General features: G+C 45.5%; 1 protein-coding gene across 9 annotated transcripts in view; it reads left to right on the plus strand.

Annotated features, from left to right (window-relative positions):
* LOC119953985 (protein-tyrosine sulfotransferase 2-like) overlaps positions 1-17,963 on the plus strand; it is a 129,823-nt gene that overhangs the window by 106,700 nt on the left and 5,160 nt on the right. For 8 of the 9 annotated variants that reach the window (XM_038778968.1, XM_038778875.1, XM_038779054.1 and 5 more), the window contains 4 exons: positions 4,096-5,045; positions 6,076-6,274; positions 9,376-9,426; positions 14,233-14,291. In XM_038778968.1, the coding sequence (XP_038634896.1) occupies positions 4,186-5,045; positions 6,076-6,274; positions 9,376-9,426; positions 14,233-14,265 (1,143 nt within the window). In that variant the 5' untranslated portion in view covers positions 4,096-4,185 and the 3' untranslated portion in view covers positions 14,266-14,291. Of the gene's footprint in view, positions 1-4,095; positions 5,046-6,075; positions 6,275-9,375; positions 9,427-14,232; positions 14,292-16,464; positions 16,733-17,963 lie in introns of those variants that run through there. The other variant, XM_038779464.1, reaches the window with a different exon arrangement.

Below are 17,963 nucleotides of genomic sequence, written 5' to 3' on the forward strand. Positions count from 1 at the left end.
AGATTCAGAACATTTAAATTTGCGCCTGATGATGGAGTGCAAGCTCAATGGCTGAGGGCTTTGATGAGTTGAGGGAGTTTGGTGAGGCAAGGTGGGAGGTGCTGCTTTGCTTTTTCTATCTTGATCACCATGTAGAAATTGGTTCTTGCTCTACTTCAGGGAAAGCAGCTAGCTGTTTGGCAAGTGGTTGCAGTCTATTGTATTCTTGAGGTTTAAAAAGTACAGAAATCTGGTTTAAAAAGTACAGAAATCTGGTAAAAAGTACAGAAATCTGGTAAAATTAACAAAATAAATTATTTTATTTTATTATTTTTAAGTAATTGAAATACCAGGATGGCAGGGCAGATGTGACATGGCTACAGCATATGGGAGCTCATGGATATCAGTTTGATCCAGGGTATTGAGTACAAGAGTCGGCAGGTCATGTTACAGTTGTATACGACTTTCGTTAGGCCACATTTGGAATACTGTGTGCAGTTCTGGTCGCCACATTACCTGAAGGATGTGGATGCCTGGTGTGGAGGGTGCTAGCTATGAAAAAAGGTTGAGTAGATTAGGAATAGTTTTCGTTGGAAAGACGGAGGTTATGGGGGGACCTGATTGAGGTCTACAAAATTGAGGTATGGACAGGGTGATAGCAACAAGCTTTTTCCAAGAGTGGGGATGTCAATTACAAGGGGTCACGATTTCAAGGGTGAGAGGGGGAAAGTTTAAGGGAGATGTGCGTGGAAAGGTTTTTACGCAGAGGGTGGTGAGTGCCTGGAACGCTTTGCCAGTGGAGGTGGTAGAGGCGGGCACGATAGCATCATTCAAGATGCATCTAGACAGATATATGAACGGCTGGGGAACAGAGGGAAGTAGATCCTTGGAAAATAGGCGACAGGTTTAGATAAAGGATCTGGATTGGCCCAGGCTGGGAGGGCCGAAGGGCCTGTTCCTGTGCTGTAATTTTCTTTGTTCTTTGTTCAGACGCGTCCACAGTAAATGTCAGTGGTTTGAAGAGCTTTGGCTCGGAGTCGTTGAGTTGGAGGCTGATCTGCAATACTGCGACACGTCAGGGAGGTGGCAGGTTCCCTGCATGGTTTGTACCAGGAGGCAGTCGCACCTTTTCAGACAGGGTCTTCTGATTTGGAAGGGGACCCAGTGGGCAGAATTGTCAGCCTCTGCAATTGTCCAACAGTTTTGAGGCTCTTTCAGCTTGTTTGGATGAGAGTGGGGGCTGCATGATTGATTGCTGACTGCCAATGGCACTGTGGTGACAGTATAGTGAGGAGTATTGACACTGTTCTCTATGGCAAACAGTGAGAGTCCAGGCGGCTATATTGCCTGCTTGGTGCCAGGATTTGGGACATTTGCCCAGGGTTGAGGGGGAGGATCCAGTTGTCATGGACCATGTAAGTATCAACAAGGTAAGCAGGAAAAGGAAGGACATAGAACATAGAAAAATACAGCACAGAACAGACCCTTAGGCCCACGATGTTGTGCCGTACCTTAGTCCTAGATTAATCTTAGATTATCATAGAATTTACAGTGCAGAAGGAGACCATTTTGCCCACCGCGTCTGCACCGGCTCTTGGAAAGAGCACCCTCCCCAAGGTCAACACCTCCACCCTATCCTCATAACCCAGCAACCCCACCCAACACTAAGGGCAATTTTGGACACTTAAGGGCAATTTATCATGGCCAATCCACCTAACCACATCTTCGGACTGTGGGAGGAAACCGGAGCACCCCGAGGAAACCAACGCACACACTGGGAGGATGTGCAGACTCCGCACAGACAGTGACCCAAGCTGGAATCGAACCTGGGACCCTGGAGCTGTGAAGCAATTGTACTATCCATCATGCTACCGTGCTGCCCTGAAGAACAAATTAATCTACACTCCATTATTCTACCGTAATCCATGTACCTATCCAGTAGCCGCTTGAAGGTCCCTAATGTTTCCGACTCAACTACTTCCACAGGCAATGCATTCCATGCCCCCACTACTCTCTGGGTAAAGAACCTACCTCTGACATCCCCCCCCCCCTATATCTTCCACATTCACCTTAAATTTATGCCCCCTTGTAATTGTTTGTTCCACCTGGGGAAAAAGTCTCTGACTGTCTACTCTATCTATTCCCCTGATCATCTTATAAACCTCTATCAAGCCGCCCCTCATCCTTCTCCGTTCTAATGAGAAAAGGCCTAGCACCCTCAACCTTTCCTCGTAAGACCTACTCTCCATTCCAGGCAACATCCTGGTAAATCTCCTTTGAACCTTTTCCAAAGCTTCCACATCCTTCCTAAAATGAGGTGACCAGAACTGCACACAGTACTTCAAATGTGGCCTTACCAAGGTTTTGTACAGCTGCATCATCACCTCACGGCTCTTAAATTCAATCCCTCTGCTAATGAACGCTAGCACACCATAGGCCTTCTTCACAGCTCTATCCACTTGAGTGGCAACTTTCAAAGATCTATGAACATAGACCCCAAGATCTCTCTGCTCCTCCAGGTCTGCATAGTCCGTGTGAGGAGCTATGCAGTAGCAGAACCTCAAAAGTAGTTGCTTGAGCCACATATCAATTGACATGGAGAAAATAAGATGACAGAAGTAAATATGTGGCTCAAAGACTGGTGTGGAAAAAGTGGGTTATGGTTTGTGGGGTACTGGCAACAGTACTGGGGAAAGTGAGGGTTGTACAGTTCGGCATTCTACACCTGAACCATGCTAGGGTTGTTTTAATAAATCCGATAACTAACTAGGAAAGTAGAGAAGGTTTTAAATGTGGGGCAAGGGGTAGAATTTGGGAAGATGTATGATGATAAGATTAAGCTGGAGGTTACAAAAATAATCAAGGACAAAACTAAATGCTCTGTATCTAAACGCAAGTAGAATTCGAAATAGAACAGATGAACTGAACATAAGAACTAGGAGCAGGAGTAGGCCATCTGGCCCCTCGAGCCTGCTCCGCCATTCAATGAGATCATGGCTGATCTTTTGTGGACTCAGCTCCACTTTCCAGCCCGAACACCATAACCCTTAATCCCTTTATTCTTCAAAAAACTATCTATCTAACTTATAACACAAATACAAATTAATTAAATAGAATTGAACCATAGAATTTCTACAGTGAGAAGGTGCAGACTAAATGGCTAAGGATGCCTGAGATTGGCACCTGAATATTGATGGATATGTAACATTTGGGAAGGACAGGAAGTTAAGGAAAAGGTGGAGGGGTGGCTCTGTTACTCTATCATAGAATCCCTACAGCGCAGAAGGAGGCCATTCAGCCCATCGAGTCAGCACCGACTCTTCAAAAGAGCACCGTACCTAGACACACTCCCCCGCCCTATCCCTGAAACCCCACCTAAGCTGCACATCTTTGAACACTAAGGGCCAATTTAGCATGGCCAATCCACCTACCCTACACATCTTTCAACTGTGGGAGGAAACCGGAGCACCCGGAGGAAACCCCACAGTCACGATGGTAGAGTTTGGGAGTGATGGTATTAGCACATTAGAGAGGGATAACCGGAAGGAAATCGGGATGCAGAAGCAGTTTTGTTTGAGATGAAAAATGATAACGGCAAGAAGTCACTTGTGGGAGTGGTGTACAGGCCCCCTAATTGTAACTACACGGTAGGACAGTGCAAAGGAATAGATAATGGGAGTTTGTCAGAAAGGTACAGCAATAATGTTGGGAGAATTTGAGCCACATATAGACCAAAAAAACAGATGAACAAATGGAGCATAGATGAGGCGTTCATAGAATGTTTTCGGGATAGTTTCCTGGAAAAATGTGTCCTGGAGCCAACCAGAGAGGCTATAACAGATCGGGTATTATTCAACAACGTGAAGGCACCCCTGGGTGGCAGCGATGATGGGTATCGTTGCTAAATTTGCTGATAATACAAAGATAGGTTGGAAAGTAAGTTTGTGAAGAGGACATAGGGAGGCTACAAAGGGACAACCTTTCATTTGTTCATGAAGAGCTCTGGTAACATGTCTCTCTTTTCAGCTATATTAAAGATGATTGTTGATATTGCTAATGTTGCAAAGGATTGTGTTAGTGCAAAATTTGTTCATATATATTTCTCTTCTGTTTCAGAGCTGTAATGAAGGCCTTTATGAAATGAGCAAAAGTCCACATCGAAGCTGAAAAGCAGTGCCTAACTGTACAAAAGCTAAACTATCCAATATGCGCATCAGCATGAGAAGGATTGTTCTGCTCATTTGCTGTGCCTTTGCTACAATGATGGTCTTTCACATGGGTCAGCACATGTGGGAATGTCAGCAAATACTGAATCAGAACGGGGGCTGGTTTCATGGCAGACGAACGCATAATATGATGAAACCAGAAAGGGAGGAATTGGTCATGTACAACTCAAAAAACATTGAATACCGCTACAGTAAAAACATGCCTCTAATCTTCATAGGTGGAGTTCCCCGAAGTGGGACAACATTAATGCGAGCTATGATGGACGCGCATCCAGAAATCCGTTGCGGTGAAGAAACCCGGATCATTCCACGTGTGCTGGCCATGCGTCAGGTGTGGTCTAAATCAGAACGTGAAAAGATGCGGTTAAATGAGGCAGGAGTGACAGACCACGTCCTAGATTCGGCATTGCAAGCATTTATATTAGAAGTAATTGCAAAACATGGCGAACCTGCAAAATACTTGTGCAATAAGGACCCTTTCACCTTAAAGTCTTTAAATTATCTGTCCAAACTGTTTTCGCAGTCTAAATTTATTCTGATGATTCGAGATGGCCGGGCATCAGTGCATTCAATGATTACAAGAAAAGTGACGATTGCCGGATTTGATCTTAACAGCTATAGAGATTGTATAATCAAATGGAACAAGGCTATTGAAATTATGTATGGACAGTGTGTGGAGGTGGGGCCCTCCAGGTGCCTCTCTGTTTATTATGAGCAGCTAGTATTGCACCCCAAAAAAACAATGGAGAAAATCATGACATTCCTGGATATTCCATGGAACGATGCTGTTTTGCATCATGAAGAACTAATAGGAAAATCAGGAGGAGTCTCTCTTTCAAAGTATGTTTGTGCTTTTTTTTTTGTTTTTCCTCCTTTCCCTTCCCTGAAGACATTTTTTCTACAGGGTTATAGTCTTGCAGCCATTATAGTCTTGCAGCTATTAATTTGTAGTAGTATTATGAAGCTAGTTTGACATAGCTGCTGAACCTGTGCTCATCTAATGTTCACTGACACCACTTGCTAGGGTTGACAGCCTTGCCAAATTCCTCCCAGCACAAGGATTCTTAAGACAATTATAGCATCTCCATTGCCACTCCAGCATTGGGCAGGTAAGTCAAGACCGAAGTGAGCCTCTTAACATTTGAGTCTCAATGACTGCTTTTATTTTGGTATATATTTATCAAAGTAAAGGAAAATGGTATTGGGAAAAAACTTTCACCCAAATTGTACTTTTAATACCTACCTTTGTGTTTCTGAAACTAATCTGTTGAATTGGACCATTTAACAAATGTTTTTGGCAGGTCTGCATAGCGGCAGGAATTTTTAATACCGGTCACTGATTTCGAGATGGAGACAGAACTAATCAGCTGGGAGTGCCAGTTCATCAGGATTTTTTAAAAAAGCCAATCTTGACAGTTGCTTTGCTTTATGCAGCATTATTATTTCTTCCTCCTTTCAGACTAAGGAATTGGCTTTCATAAGTCAGTAATATTTCCTAAAGTCGAGAGTGATTTGTAATTTATAACTTGCAAAGTGTGAAAGCACAATATTGGCCAATAGGATTTAGAAAATGGCTCGAATTACTCTGATACTTAAGAGCAAATAGTATTTTGGAGTGGCATTTTGGTGTTCTGTAAAATAGCTGCTGCCATCAGCAGTCTTTTTAATTGCAAGGGTTTTTTGAACAATAACAAGGGTTTTTTGGGCCATATGGGAAAACTGAAGTCAAGTCTTGGAGTATTACCTCGAAGCTTCCATCTCTATCCATTTCTATCTCCTTTTTGTTACTAATTAGAAATCAGTAGTAATATCTAATCAAATCATAAAATTGGTACTTTAAAAGCTGTCTACTTTCTTCTTCCTTCTGCAGAATAGAACGATCCACTGACCAGGTTATCAAGCCAGTTAATCTTGAGGCTTTGGCCAAATGGGTGGGACACATTCCAAATAGTGTGATCGAGGACATGGCACGGATAGCACCTATGTTGGCCAAACTAGGATATGATCCTAATGCCAATCCACCAAATTATGGAAATCCTGATGCATTAGTAATTAATAACACCAAAAGGGTATGTGAGAAATGTTTTATTTTAATTATTTGTAGCTTTTTCACATTTATTCTCCATTAAAACCGATTCTAAGTCTATTATTGCTGCTGTTCAGTCAGTTAGGAAGAAATGTGTGAGAATGGTCTATGGTGACTTCTTCCCTCAATTTAATCTTCCCCCACTTGAGGTGGATAGTTCTCCCTATTTTACAACTTCGCTGCTCCTGAAGTTGCTGATTGCTGCAGAAGGTACCATTCCAGGGCACAAATAGTTGTCCTCGTGTGAGATTTGGAGACTGGGAGGACATCAGAGCCAACCTGAATCCTGTTAGCGCACACCATCCACTGATGCACTTTCCAGTAAGTATTACTGGATAAGGTTTGAGTGCTTGATTGTTTCCATCCTTCTCTAGAAGTAACATACCGCCCCCTCCAAAATGGATAACGAGTGGGAGGTCACTTCTGTTTCATGGCTTGGCTACTAAGTCACCAATATGGTGGACAAAAAACAATGATACATTTCACACTGTGCTCCATTTTGGGTAGAACAAATAAGGGGCATCCTTTATCAATACCTGAAACAGACATTAGGCCGCATGTGTGTGCAAAGGGCTTAACAGCCTATTTGTTAGTTAAATGAGTATTTTTCGTCTGTATTCACACAGGAAAAAGACAAAGTTGTCGATGAGAATGCTGAGATACAGGCTACTAGGCTAGAAGGGCTTGAGGTTCATAAGGAGGAGGTGTTAGCGATTCTGGAAAGTGTGAAAATAGATAAGTCCCCTGGGCCGGATGGGATTTATCCTAGGATTCTCTGGGAAGCTAGGGAGGAGATTGCTGAGCCTTTGGCTTTGATCTTTAAGTCATATTTGTCTACAGGAATAGTGCCAGAAGACTGGAGGATAGCAAATGTTGTCCCCTTGTTCAAGAAGGGGAGTAGAGATAACCCCGGTAACTATAGACCAGTGAGCCTTACTTCTGTTGTGGGAAAAGCCTTGGAAAGGTTTATAAGAGATAGGATGTATAATCATCTGGAAAGGAATAATTTGGTTAGAGATAGTCAACATGGTTTTGTGAAGGGTAGGTCGTGCCTCACAAACCTCATTGAGTTTTTCGAGAAGGTGACCAAACAGGTGGATGAGGGTAAAGCAGTTAATGTGGTGTATATGGATTTCAGTGAAGCGTTTGATAAGATTCCCCACGGTAGGCTATTGCAGAAAATACAGAGGCATGGGATTCAGGGTGATTTAGCAGTTTGGATCAGAAATTGGCTAGCTGATAGAAGACAAAGGGTGGTGGTTGATGGGAAATGTTCTGACTGGTGTCCAGTTACTAGTGGTGTACCACAAGGATCTGTTTTGGGGCCGCTGCTGTTTGTCATTTTTATAAATGACCTGAAGGAGGGCGTAGAAGGATGGGTGAGTAAATGTGCAGATGACACTAAAGTCGGTGGAGTTGTGGACAGTGCAGAAGGATGTTACAAGTTGCAGAAGGACATAGATAAGCTGCAGAGCTGGGCTGACAGGTGGCAAATGGAGTTTAATGCAGAAAAGTGTGAGGTGATTCATTTTGGAAGGAATAACAGGAAGTGGGCAGCACGGTAGCATGGTGGTTAGCATAAATGCTTCACAGCTCCAGGGTCCCAGGTTCGATTCCCAGCTGGGTCACTGTCTGTGCGGAGTCTGCACGTCCTCCCCGTGTGTGCGTGGGTTTCCTCCGGGTGCTCCGGTTTCCTCCCACAGTCCAAAGATGTGCAGGTTAGGTGGATTGGCCAGGCTAAATTGCCCTTAGTGTCCTAAAAATAAGGTTAATGGGGGTTGTTGGGTTACTGGTATAGGGTGGATACGTGGACTTGAGTAGGGTGATCATTGCTCGGCACAACACCGAAGGCCGAAGAGCCTGTTCTGTGCTGTACTGTTCTATGTTCTAAGACGGAGTACTGGGCTAATGGTAAGATTCTTGGTAGTGTGGACGAGCAGAGAGATCTCGGTGTCCATGTCCATAAATCCCTAAAAGTTGCCACCCAGGTTGAGAGGATATTTAAGAAGGCGTACGGTGTATTAGCTTTTATTGATAGAGGAATTGAGTTTCGGAGCCATGAGGTCATGTTGCAGTTGTACAAAACTCTGGTGCAGCCGCATTTGTAGTATTACGTGCAGTTCTGGTAGCCACATTATAGGAAGGATGTGGAAGCATTGAAAAAGGTACAGAGGAGATTTACAAGAATGTTGCCTGGTATGGAGGGAAGATCTTATGAGGAAAGGCTGAAGGACTTGAGGCTGTTTTCGTTAGAGAGAAGAAGGTTAAGAGGTGACTTAATTGAGGCATACAAGATGATCAGAGGGTTAGATAGGGTGGATATTGAGAGCCTTTTTCCTCGGATGGTAATGTCCAGCACGTGGGGACATAACTTTAAATTGAGGGGAGATAGATATAGGACAGATGCCAGAGGTAGGTTCTTTACTCAGGGAGTAGTACAGGCGTGGAATGCCCTGCCTGCAACAGTAGTGGACTCGCCAACACTAAACGCATTCAAATGGTCATTGGATGGGCATATGGACGATAAGGGAGTAGTGTAGAGGGACTTTAGAGGGGTTTCACAGGACGGCGCAACATCGAGGGCCGAAGGGCCTGTACTGCGCTGTAATGTTCTATGTTCTAATTTGTCCTGAGGCAGGCAGTGCCATCAGGAGCTTCACTAGTGGAAACCAGCCTGGGGGTGGCCAGCAAAAAAAAGAAGGGAAGTGACTTAACTGAGTATATGCACACCACCTCCCATTCCAAATGTAATCCCATCCCAACAAACACCATACCCAACCCAGGATTGTCACACCCTCCCAGTATTGGTGCACTGGGAAGAATGCTGGATTAATTGTGTTTCTCCTTTCGTTCTCAATAGGATTCCGATACTGTCATAGATTAACAGATATTTATGGCTCAAAATTGAATGGGTGAATGACTTCAATGCGAAGAAGAGTATTTTGTTTCCCTTTGCTCCAGATAAGCCACACACTAGAGGGAATATGACATGCAAGAGCTAAAGAATACAAACTGCTATCAGCCTTGGCCATTGTTGAGTTTTATTTCCGATGTTAACATGATTTTTGTTCATTTTTTACACAGGTTCTGCAAGGTGACTTTAAAACACCTGCCAATTTGAAAGGGCCTTCTCCGGTAGGAAAGCTGTATTTTGTAATCTTATTCAGGCAATTGTTCGTAAACTGGTGGGTTCACTTTTCAAATTGTTGTGCAGGCATAAAACTGCTGCTGCAAATCAGCTGTATTTATAGAAACCACTCAATTATCACTGATTTCTATAATAAGCAAATAATTGGCAATGCCAGGCTTGCACCAAGTTGAAAATCCATCTGGGTGTCTGCCATTTTGTTGCAAAATAATATTTGTAAAATGGACCCCTAATGTAGTTAATGAAGGACCGCTGCATTTTCAATCCTAGAAAAGTCTTTGCTGTCCATCAGATTTCATGCAATTATAATTTTGTTCATCAACTGTTGCTTACTTTATTCCAAACTTACTCAAACAGTTACAAAACATAAACTATCGGGAACCGGGAACGTTCTCCCTCGCCATCTCTCAATTCTACAGTTTGTACAGGTTTTTTCCCATTCTCTCTCTCTCTCTCTCTCTCTCTCTCTCTCTCTCTCTCTCTCTCTCTCCTCCCCCCCACGGGCCCACAGCTCCTCAAACATGGCCACGGACAGGCCCTACCTTGTCTCGAATGCCTCTGCTGAACCCTTCAGTTCATATTTAATAATTTCCAAATGGAGAAAGTCATATATGACTCCGAGCCAGGCCGCCACTCCCGGCGGTGTTACCAACCACCATTCCATTCCTTCGTCGGGCAACCAGAGGACCAAATGTCACAATATCGGCCTTCCTCCTCTCCATAAGCTCTGGCTTTTCTGGTACCCCGAATATCACCACCATAGGGTGCGGCCCGACCTCCTCTCCCACAATCTTTGTTAGTGACGCGAACCCCCGCCCAGAATCTCTCCAAATTCTCACAGCCCCAGAACATGTGTGTGGTTTGCTGATCCCCGCCCACACTTTTTGCACTCGTCTGCCACTCCCTGAAGGAACCCACCCATTCTCGCCTGAGCCATCTGCACCCTGTGTACCACCTTGAATTAAATGAAATGAAAATCGCTTATTGTCACAAGTAGGCTTCAAATGAAGTTACTGTGAAAAGTCCCTAGTCGCCACATTCCGGCGTCTGTTCAGGGGAGGCTGGTACGGGAATTGAACTGTGCTGCTGGCCTGCCTTGGTCTGCTTTAAAAGCCAGCGGTTTAGCCCTGTGTGCTAAACCAGCCCCAGAATTATATCAAGTTCATCCTCGCACACGAGAAGGTCACGTTTACCCTGCCTCACTCCACACTCCCCAATTTATCTCCCCTTCCACTTCTCCTTATTCTTCACCACCTGCTCTCTTTCTCCTCACCACCCCCCCAGCCATCCATATATGTCTCCAATCCTGCCCTTCCCTTCTATGTCCAGGAGCAGCAACCACTCTAGTAGGGCATAGTTTTGCAGCTTGGGGACTCTTTTCAGACCTTCCTTGCAAAGTCCCTTACCAGTAAATATCTCAACTCACTTCTTCTCGGGAGCTCTTCCCTCTCCTTCAGTTACTGTATAATAGCAAACTCTCTTCGAGGTATAAATCCCTCTCCCTCACCAGCCCCACCTCTTCACTTCCTGTACATACCATTTGCACCCCCCCCCCCCCACACACACACACACACACACACCCTGGCCACCCTCAGCTCAAATCTGTGGTTTTCACACAATGGCGTTAACACCAACAACCCTCTTATCCTAAAATGCCTCCTCAGCTGGTTCTACACCTTCACCGTGGACTGCACAACTGGGCTCTCTGTGTGTCTCTTTGGCGCCAGTCGCAACATTGCCGTCACCATAGACCATAGCCCTCAGACTGGACCCCCTACACGATTCCTCTTCCATTCTGCCCTCTCCCTCCCACCATTGCCTCACCTTCTCTACGTTTGCTTTCCCCCCCCCCGTTGTGCCTCTGACTCTGTAACAAGGCCCTCTTTACCCTTGGCACCTTCCCCGCCCACACAAACACTTAAATAACCGTATCCACCTTCCGGAAGAAGACCTTTGGTCCAAAAATCGGAATATGAATATAGGAACCGTGGCAGGACATTCGCCTTCACCACTTGGACCCTCCCTGCCAGAGTAAGATGCAGCGTATCCCACTTCTTAATCCTCCCTGACCACTTCCACCAGGTTTGTTAAGTAACATTTATGCAACGTTGCCCACTCTCCCGTTACCTGGATTCCCAGATATCTGAGCCTGTCCCTGGGTGCCTTGAATGGCAGCCCCACTAAGCTGGCTCTCCAACCCAATTTGTTCACTGGGAACACCTCACTTTTCCCTATGTTCAGCTTATATCCTGAGAAAGCCCTAAACCTCTCTAATGGGCCCATAATCCTTCCCATGCTCTGCAGCGGGTCCGACACGTACAATAACAGGTCGTCCGGATATAGCAAAACACGTTGCTCCCTGCTCCCCCTCCTTATCCTTTGCCACTCTGCCTACCTCTAATGGGCTATTGCCAGGGGCTCTGTTGCCAGCACGAACAGCAGCAGCAACAGCGAGCACTTCTGCCTCGTTGCTCTGTGTAACCTGAAACTTTGTGAGTTCATATCATTGGTCCATACACTCTCCACCGGTGCCACACATAACAGGCACACCCATGCCACAGACATCAGCCCAAACCTTCCCAGGACCTCTAACTGGTACCGCCACTACAACGATCAAATCCCTTCTCCGCATCCAAGGACACCACTATCTCCGATACACTCTCGACCGGGGTCATAATCACGTTTAACAACCGCCTTATACTACTGGAGAGTTGCCTGCCCTTTTATCAACCCCTTTTGGTCCTTCCCGACCATCCTCGGGACACAACCTTCCATCCTTTAGCGCCTGACTCTTCCTCCAGCGGGGGGAACTCGAGCCCGCCCAGAAACTGCCCCATGTCCATCTCCTTATCCCCTGGGTCCGCCCTGTACAGTTCCTTATAGTGTACCCACCTCAGATATCTTCCCAGGCTCAGACAGTACCTCCCCTGTCCGTACCCTTAAAATTTACCTGGCCGCGGCCTGCCTCTGTAACTGATTGCCAACATTCGACTTGCCTTCTCCCCATACTCCTATTGCACCCCCCTTGCCCTGCGCAGCTGCCCCACCACCCTCCCTGTCATCAACCTATCAAATTGCCCATGTAACTTTTTCCTTCTCGACAACCATTTGTGGTAGGTGCCTTCGAATACGCTCTGTCTGCCTCGACTATCTCGCCCAATAAACGCTCATACTCCTCCCTCTTATCCTCGTGTGCCTTAAACGAGGTAATCTCCCCCTGGACCACCACCTCCCAGAATGTTGCTCCCCGTTCTGGTTCAACTCCACATAATCCTTAATCACCGACTGCACCTTATCACAATACCCTCTGTCTGGTAACAACCCCGAATCAAGCCTCCATCCCGGCCTCTGCTCCTGTCCTGATCTACGCTGAACCTCCGGCTAATGGGGCGCATGGTCCAAAATTACTATCCTTGCGTACTCTGCCTTCTCCTCCCTTACCAACACCTCACGGCTCACCACGATAAAATCAATTCTGGAGTATACCCTTTAAACATCCGAAAAGGAGTACTCACCAAGTCAGAATGTTGTGTGCGTTGGAGGAGCACTTGCAGGCAGTGGTGGAGTTCCCATGTGCCTGTTGGCCTTGTTCTTCTCGGTCATGGGTTTGGAAGGTGTTGAAGGTGAGTGGCTGAAGTGTATTTACTGTATGGTACATAGACTGCTTCCACTGTAGGCCTGTTGTGGAGAGTTTGAATATTTAAGATGGTGGATGGGTGCTGATCAAGTGGGCTGCTTGTCCTTGTGTCGAGCATTTTGATTATTGTTGAAACCACATGCATCCAGACAAGTGGAGAGTATTCCATCATATTACTAAAACCTTGCAGATGGTGGATAGGCTTTGGGTAGTAGGGAAGTGAGTTACTTGCTGCAGAATTTCCAACCTCTGACCTGTTGTAGCCACAGTGTTGGCAGCCAGTTCAGTTTCTAGTCATTAATAAGCCCCCAGGATGTTGATATTTGGGCGATTCAGCAGCCGTAATGCCATTTAATGTCATGGGGAGAAGGTTGGATTCCCTCTTGTTGATGACCATTGCCTAGCACTTGGGTGGTGCGAATGTTATTTGTGATTTATCAATCCACGCCTGAAACAATGTCCAGGCAGGTCCTGTTGCACATGAACATGGAGTCTCGAATGGTACTGGACATTATATACTCATCAGGGAATGTACCCACTTCTGACCTTGATGGATGGTAACTGATAAAGTGCTGAAGATGGTTGGGCTTACGACAATTCCCTGAGGAGCTCCTTCAGTAACGTGCTGGAGCTGAGATGTTTGGCCTTTAACAGCCACAAGTCTCTTCCTTTGTGCGAGGTGTGACTCCAACCAGTGGGGAGGTTCGTCCTGATTCTCATGGACCGCCATTTTAATAGGACTCCTTGATGCCTCACTTGATCAAATACAGCCTTGGTGTCATGGGCAGTTCCTTTCTGCTCAACTTAAATTCGGCTCTTTGGCACATGTTTGGCCGAAGGCTGTAATGGGATCAGGTGCCAAGTGGCCCTAATGGATCTCATAATTGAACCATACTTATTCTTGGGACAACTTTTAAAAGAAAAGTGTTTGAATCTGTGTTTATAACAAGTGAATAGAGCACCCGAAACGTCATCTATCCATGTGAAATGTGGACGTTTGTGTATTTGCAAGTGTTGAAGGGTACCCAAAAATGCATTTGTTATTTGTGTACAGCATGCGGAAGAGAGCCTGAAAAAGTTCAGGTTCATTCATTTTATAGTTGAAAATGAATCTCAAAGCAATGCAACATTTAATTCTGAGACTTTTTTCTTGTAGGTAAAGCTGAATGTTACGGCAACTGGATTTTGATGGTATTGAAACAGTGGATGTGACAGGTATGTTAATTTAGTCATTTGGTATTCCTAATGCAACCTATGGACTACTTTTGTACCCCCCCCCCCCACACCCACCTCTCTTTAGTGCCATAATGTCAACTGTGATGGCTTCAATGGAAGGCACATATTGCTGCCATGTTGACTCTGGGGTCCAGTATCTACTTTGACTTATAAAGTATGAAGGAGAATATGGATAGGGAGTGTTGAGGACTCGAATGTATTTTCATGCAGGGCAATGTGAGTGCTGAGGCTCAGTTCTGAGAGTGACTCCATAAGAGAGGCACGTGCAGATGATGACATGACTCTACCACCAACCAGTGTCTTGTTGTTAGACTGCCCTAACTGCCGCTAGTTTCACTAATCTATGCTTTTCTAAAGAATAAAGACCTCAAATTCTCTGGGTAACTAAGATTGTTTAAATCAGTAACTAATCTTCTGACCCTTCTCTGAACCATGTCTGAAGCCTTCATATGAGAATATGCCCCTATGAGGAAACTAAAGCCCCGCATTGTATTCTGCGAATTTGCCAAGAACTTAAACAAGATCAAAATCGTATCCTGTTGCTTTCAGACAGCTATTTGTTATTCTGCCATTCATTCTTGACAAATGTTTTGTTTCCTTACTACAACCATTGCCATTCATTTTGTCTTCTGTTCCATTACATCCTTGTCATTTAATCTGTGCTACCCTCTACTCTATCCCAGACCTTCCTTTTTTTGCACTTTCCCCACCTTCCCATTTCAATAGCATAAAATCCTTCACATTTCTGCCAGCCTTCAGATCTGAAGAAGTCATATTTGACTCAATGTTAACTCTTATTTACCCTCTCCACAGATACTGCCCAACTGCTGTATATTTCCAGCATTGTTTGTTTTTATTTCAAAGTATATTTTGTTTTGTAGTATATTGTTCTGTCAGTACAGCCTGGAATCCTGGGGTCTAGCTGCTTGGCATTGGTCATAAACCTTTACTTCACTGTAACAACCAAGTCTCGGTCTACACCCACTGCCTTAAATTAAAATATATTAATTGCCTGAATTTTACATTCGGCAGCGTGTGTTCAATCTGACAGAAGTAAAATACTACTAAATTGCATTGGGAGTGCTTCCTGACCACCGTGCAAGTGTACGCTAGTGCATGAGTCAGGTGTGTGCCTGGTGACAAATAAAGGGCCGATTAAGACCATTAACAAGACAATCGCCAGCAATTTGGGGGGGGGGCTCTTCATGTGATTTTTCAGGTCGTCACACCAGCAAAATGGGTGTGGCAAACATGGTTTTATCACGGTGGCACAGTGGTTAGCACTGCTACCTCACAGCTCCCGGGACCCGGGTTCGATTCCAGCCTCGGGTGACTGTGGTGGAGTTTGCACTTTTTCCCCCGTGTCTGCGTGGGTTTCCTCCGGGTGCTCCAGTTTCCTCCCACAGTTCAAAGATGTGCAGGTTAGGTGGATTGGCCATGCTAATTGGCCCCTTAGTGTCCAAAGGTTAGGTGGGGTTACTGGGTTATCGGGATAGGGTGGGGGTTGAGCCTAGGTAGGGTGCTCTTTCAGAGGGTCGGTGCAGACTCGATGGGCTGAATGGCCTTCTGCGCTATAGTATTCTAACTCCTTATCAAAGAGTGGGATAAAAGTCCCTCGGAGCACACTTTCACTCTCTTGCAAGTTTGGTGCTGTAACTATATACGGTTGCCCCAGAATTTCTTTTGATTTTGGCAGCGTTTCAAGTCAGCCTTGCGGATCTCAGGACTTTCATCTTCCCTGGAAGATTTTCCTGAACATTACAGCACAGTGTTTCCTAGTTTGAAAGGCATGAATTCGCTGCATCTCATCTAATGAGATGGTGTACCAAGTTGGTGGGACCACCACCTGAAGATGGAAAGCAATGAAAGGGAAGCAGGAGGGAGAGGAGGCCAGGTGAGCTCAGGCAGCACCTCGGAGAGAGGTTTTTGAAGTGGTGTGGCATGGGCTGTTTGTAAAGTGTGAGGTCAAGGTGGTAGGGTCTGCCAAAGGCGCCATTACCCAGCAGCTAGAGTGTGCAGGCAGCACTCTTGACTACTTTCAGATGTCCAAGGTTCAGTGTTGCAGGAGGCTCTGCCTTGCCTCCCGACGCCAGTGGCTTTGAAAGTCATAGTGGCTCAACTTCGACTCATCCGATTTTTTTTTTCTTTCAAGCCTCTGGGTACGATCTGTATAATGTGTTTTAATCAGCTGCACACCGTTGCATCAAGCCTGTGACTGACACCATCTTCAGACACATCCGCACATCTATCCACATGTCGGACAAGGTTCCACCGCATCCAGGGTCTAATAGATCGCACTTATCTTGCATTCAGTGTGGCATCAGGTGAGCTGAAGCCTTCATGAACCGAAAGGGCTTCCACTCGATGTGCAGGTCGCCTGCGACCACAAGACACAATTTCCACTTTGGTAACTGGATGATGCTTACATCTTGTACTCATCGGTACTAAGACTGTTTGTGGCTCCTGAATGAATGGATGGATGGCTTTTGGGTGAAGCTATCCCCTTGAAAAGGTGGCTCACAACACCACTCACCCAAGAACAGAGGTGAAGGAGCGATACAACAGGAGTCTTGCCTCCATAAGGGGAGTGGTGGAAAGGTCCATCCAGTTGCTTAAGATGCTTTTCAGAAGCCTGGACTGATGAGGTGGAGTAGTGCAGTGTCCTGAAGTGGATAGCAGTGATGTGCTGTGCCTGCATTATTTGGCTCTGGTAAGGGGGAATCCCAGTGAAAACCGAGGAACGCAAAACAGCTCCGCAGGCCAGGGAGGGTGACTCCAGTGATGAGTCTGAGGAAATTCCTGGGGAGGCACTGAATAATGACAGTAACCATCAGGGAGGCAGGGACACCAGGGATGCTTTGTTCCAGTGAACCTTCAGCTAGGCTTTGAGGCATTGATGCTTCCTCATGCCAATAGTAACATCTCCTTTACAAACAATTGGTATATGTTAAATCAACCAAAAAATCCCAGCACCACACAATGTCATACAGCGCCAAGCCTAATCTGCATCTGACACCTATTTACACTGTCAAGCCAACTCAGCCCATTATAGCAAAATAAAGGTATGTTATTAGAAATAAACAATGTCATAATAATGAAGGAAAAATATTGAATTACATCTGGAAATATTGGACTTTGAATAAGACCGGGAAGTTTTGTTTTAATGGACATCAAAGCCAAAGATGGTTGAGGAATCTCATTGAAAAATATTATTACGTAAAGTCCAGATGGATTTGTGGATTTCTCCTTCCAGGAATATATAAAGACTGGGATAAAATCTGGCTGAAAGGCTGCCTCAATGTATTCGTAAACTGGTGCTGGGATGTCAAAAGGTGTGTAACAGAAGCAAAAAGCCAGCCAGCCTTGACATCACCCTGCAAATGTGTTTGCAGGTCTCTCTCTCTCTGTCTCTCTCTCTCTCCCTGTCTCTCTCTCTCTCTCCCTGTCTCTCTCTCTCTCCCTGTCTCTCTCTCTCTCTCTCATCCCTGTCTCTCTCTCTCTCTCCCTGTCTCTCTCTCTCTCCCTGTCTCTCTCTCTCTCCCTGTCTCTCTCTCTCTCCCTGTCTCTCTCTCTCTCCCTGTCTCTCTCTCTCTCTCTCCCTGTCTCTCTCTTTCTCTCTCCCTGTCTCTCTCTTTCTCTCTCTCTCTCCCC

The sequence above is a fragment of the Scyliorhinus canicula genome, chromosome 1 (genome assembly GCF_902713615.1).
Source record: "Scyliorhinus canicula chromosome 1, sScyCan1.1, whole genome shotgun sequence".
Taxonomy (NCBI): Eukaryota; Metazoa; Chordata; class Chondrichthyes; order Carcharhiniformes; family Scyliorhinidae; genus Scyliorhinus; species Scyliorhinus canicula.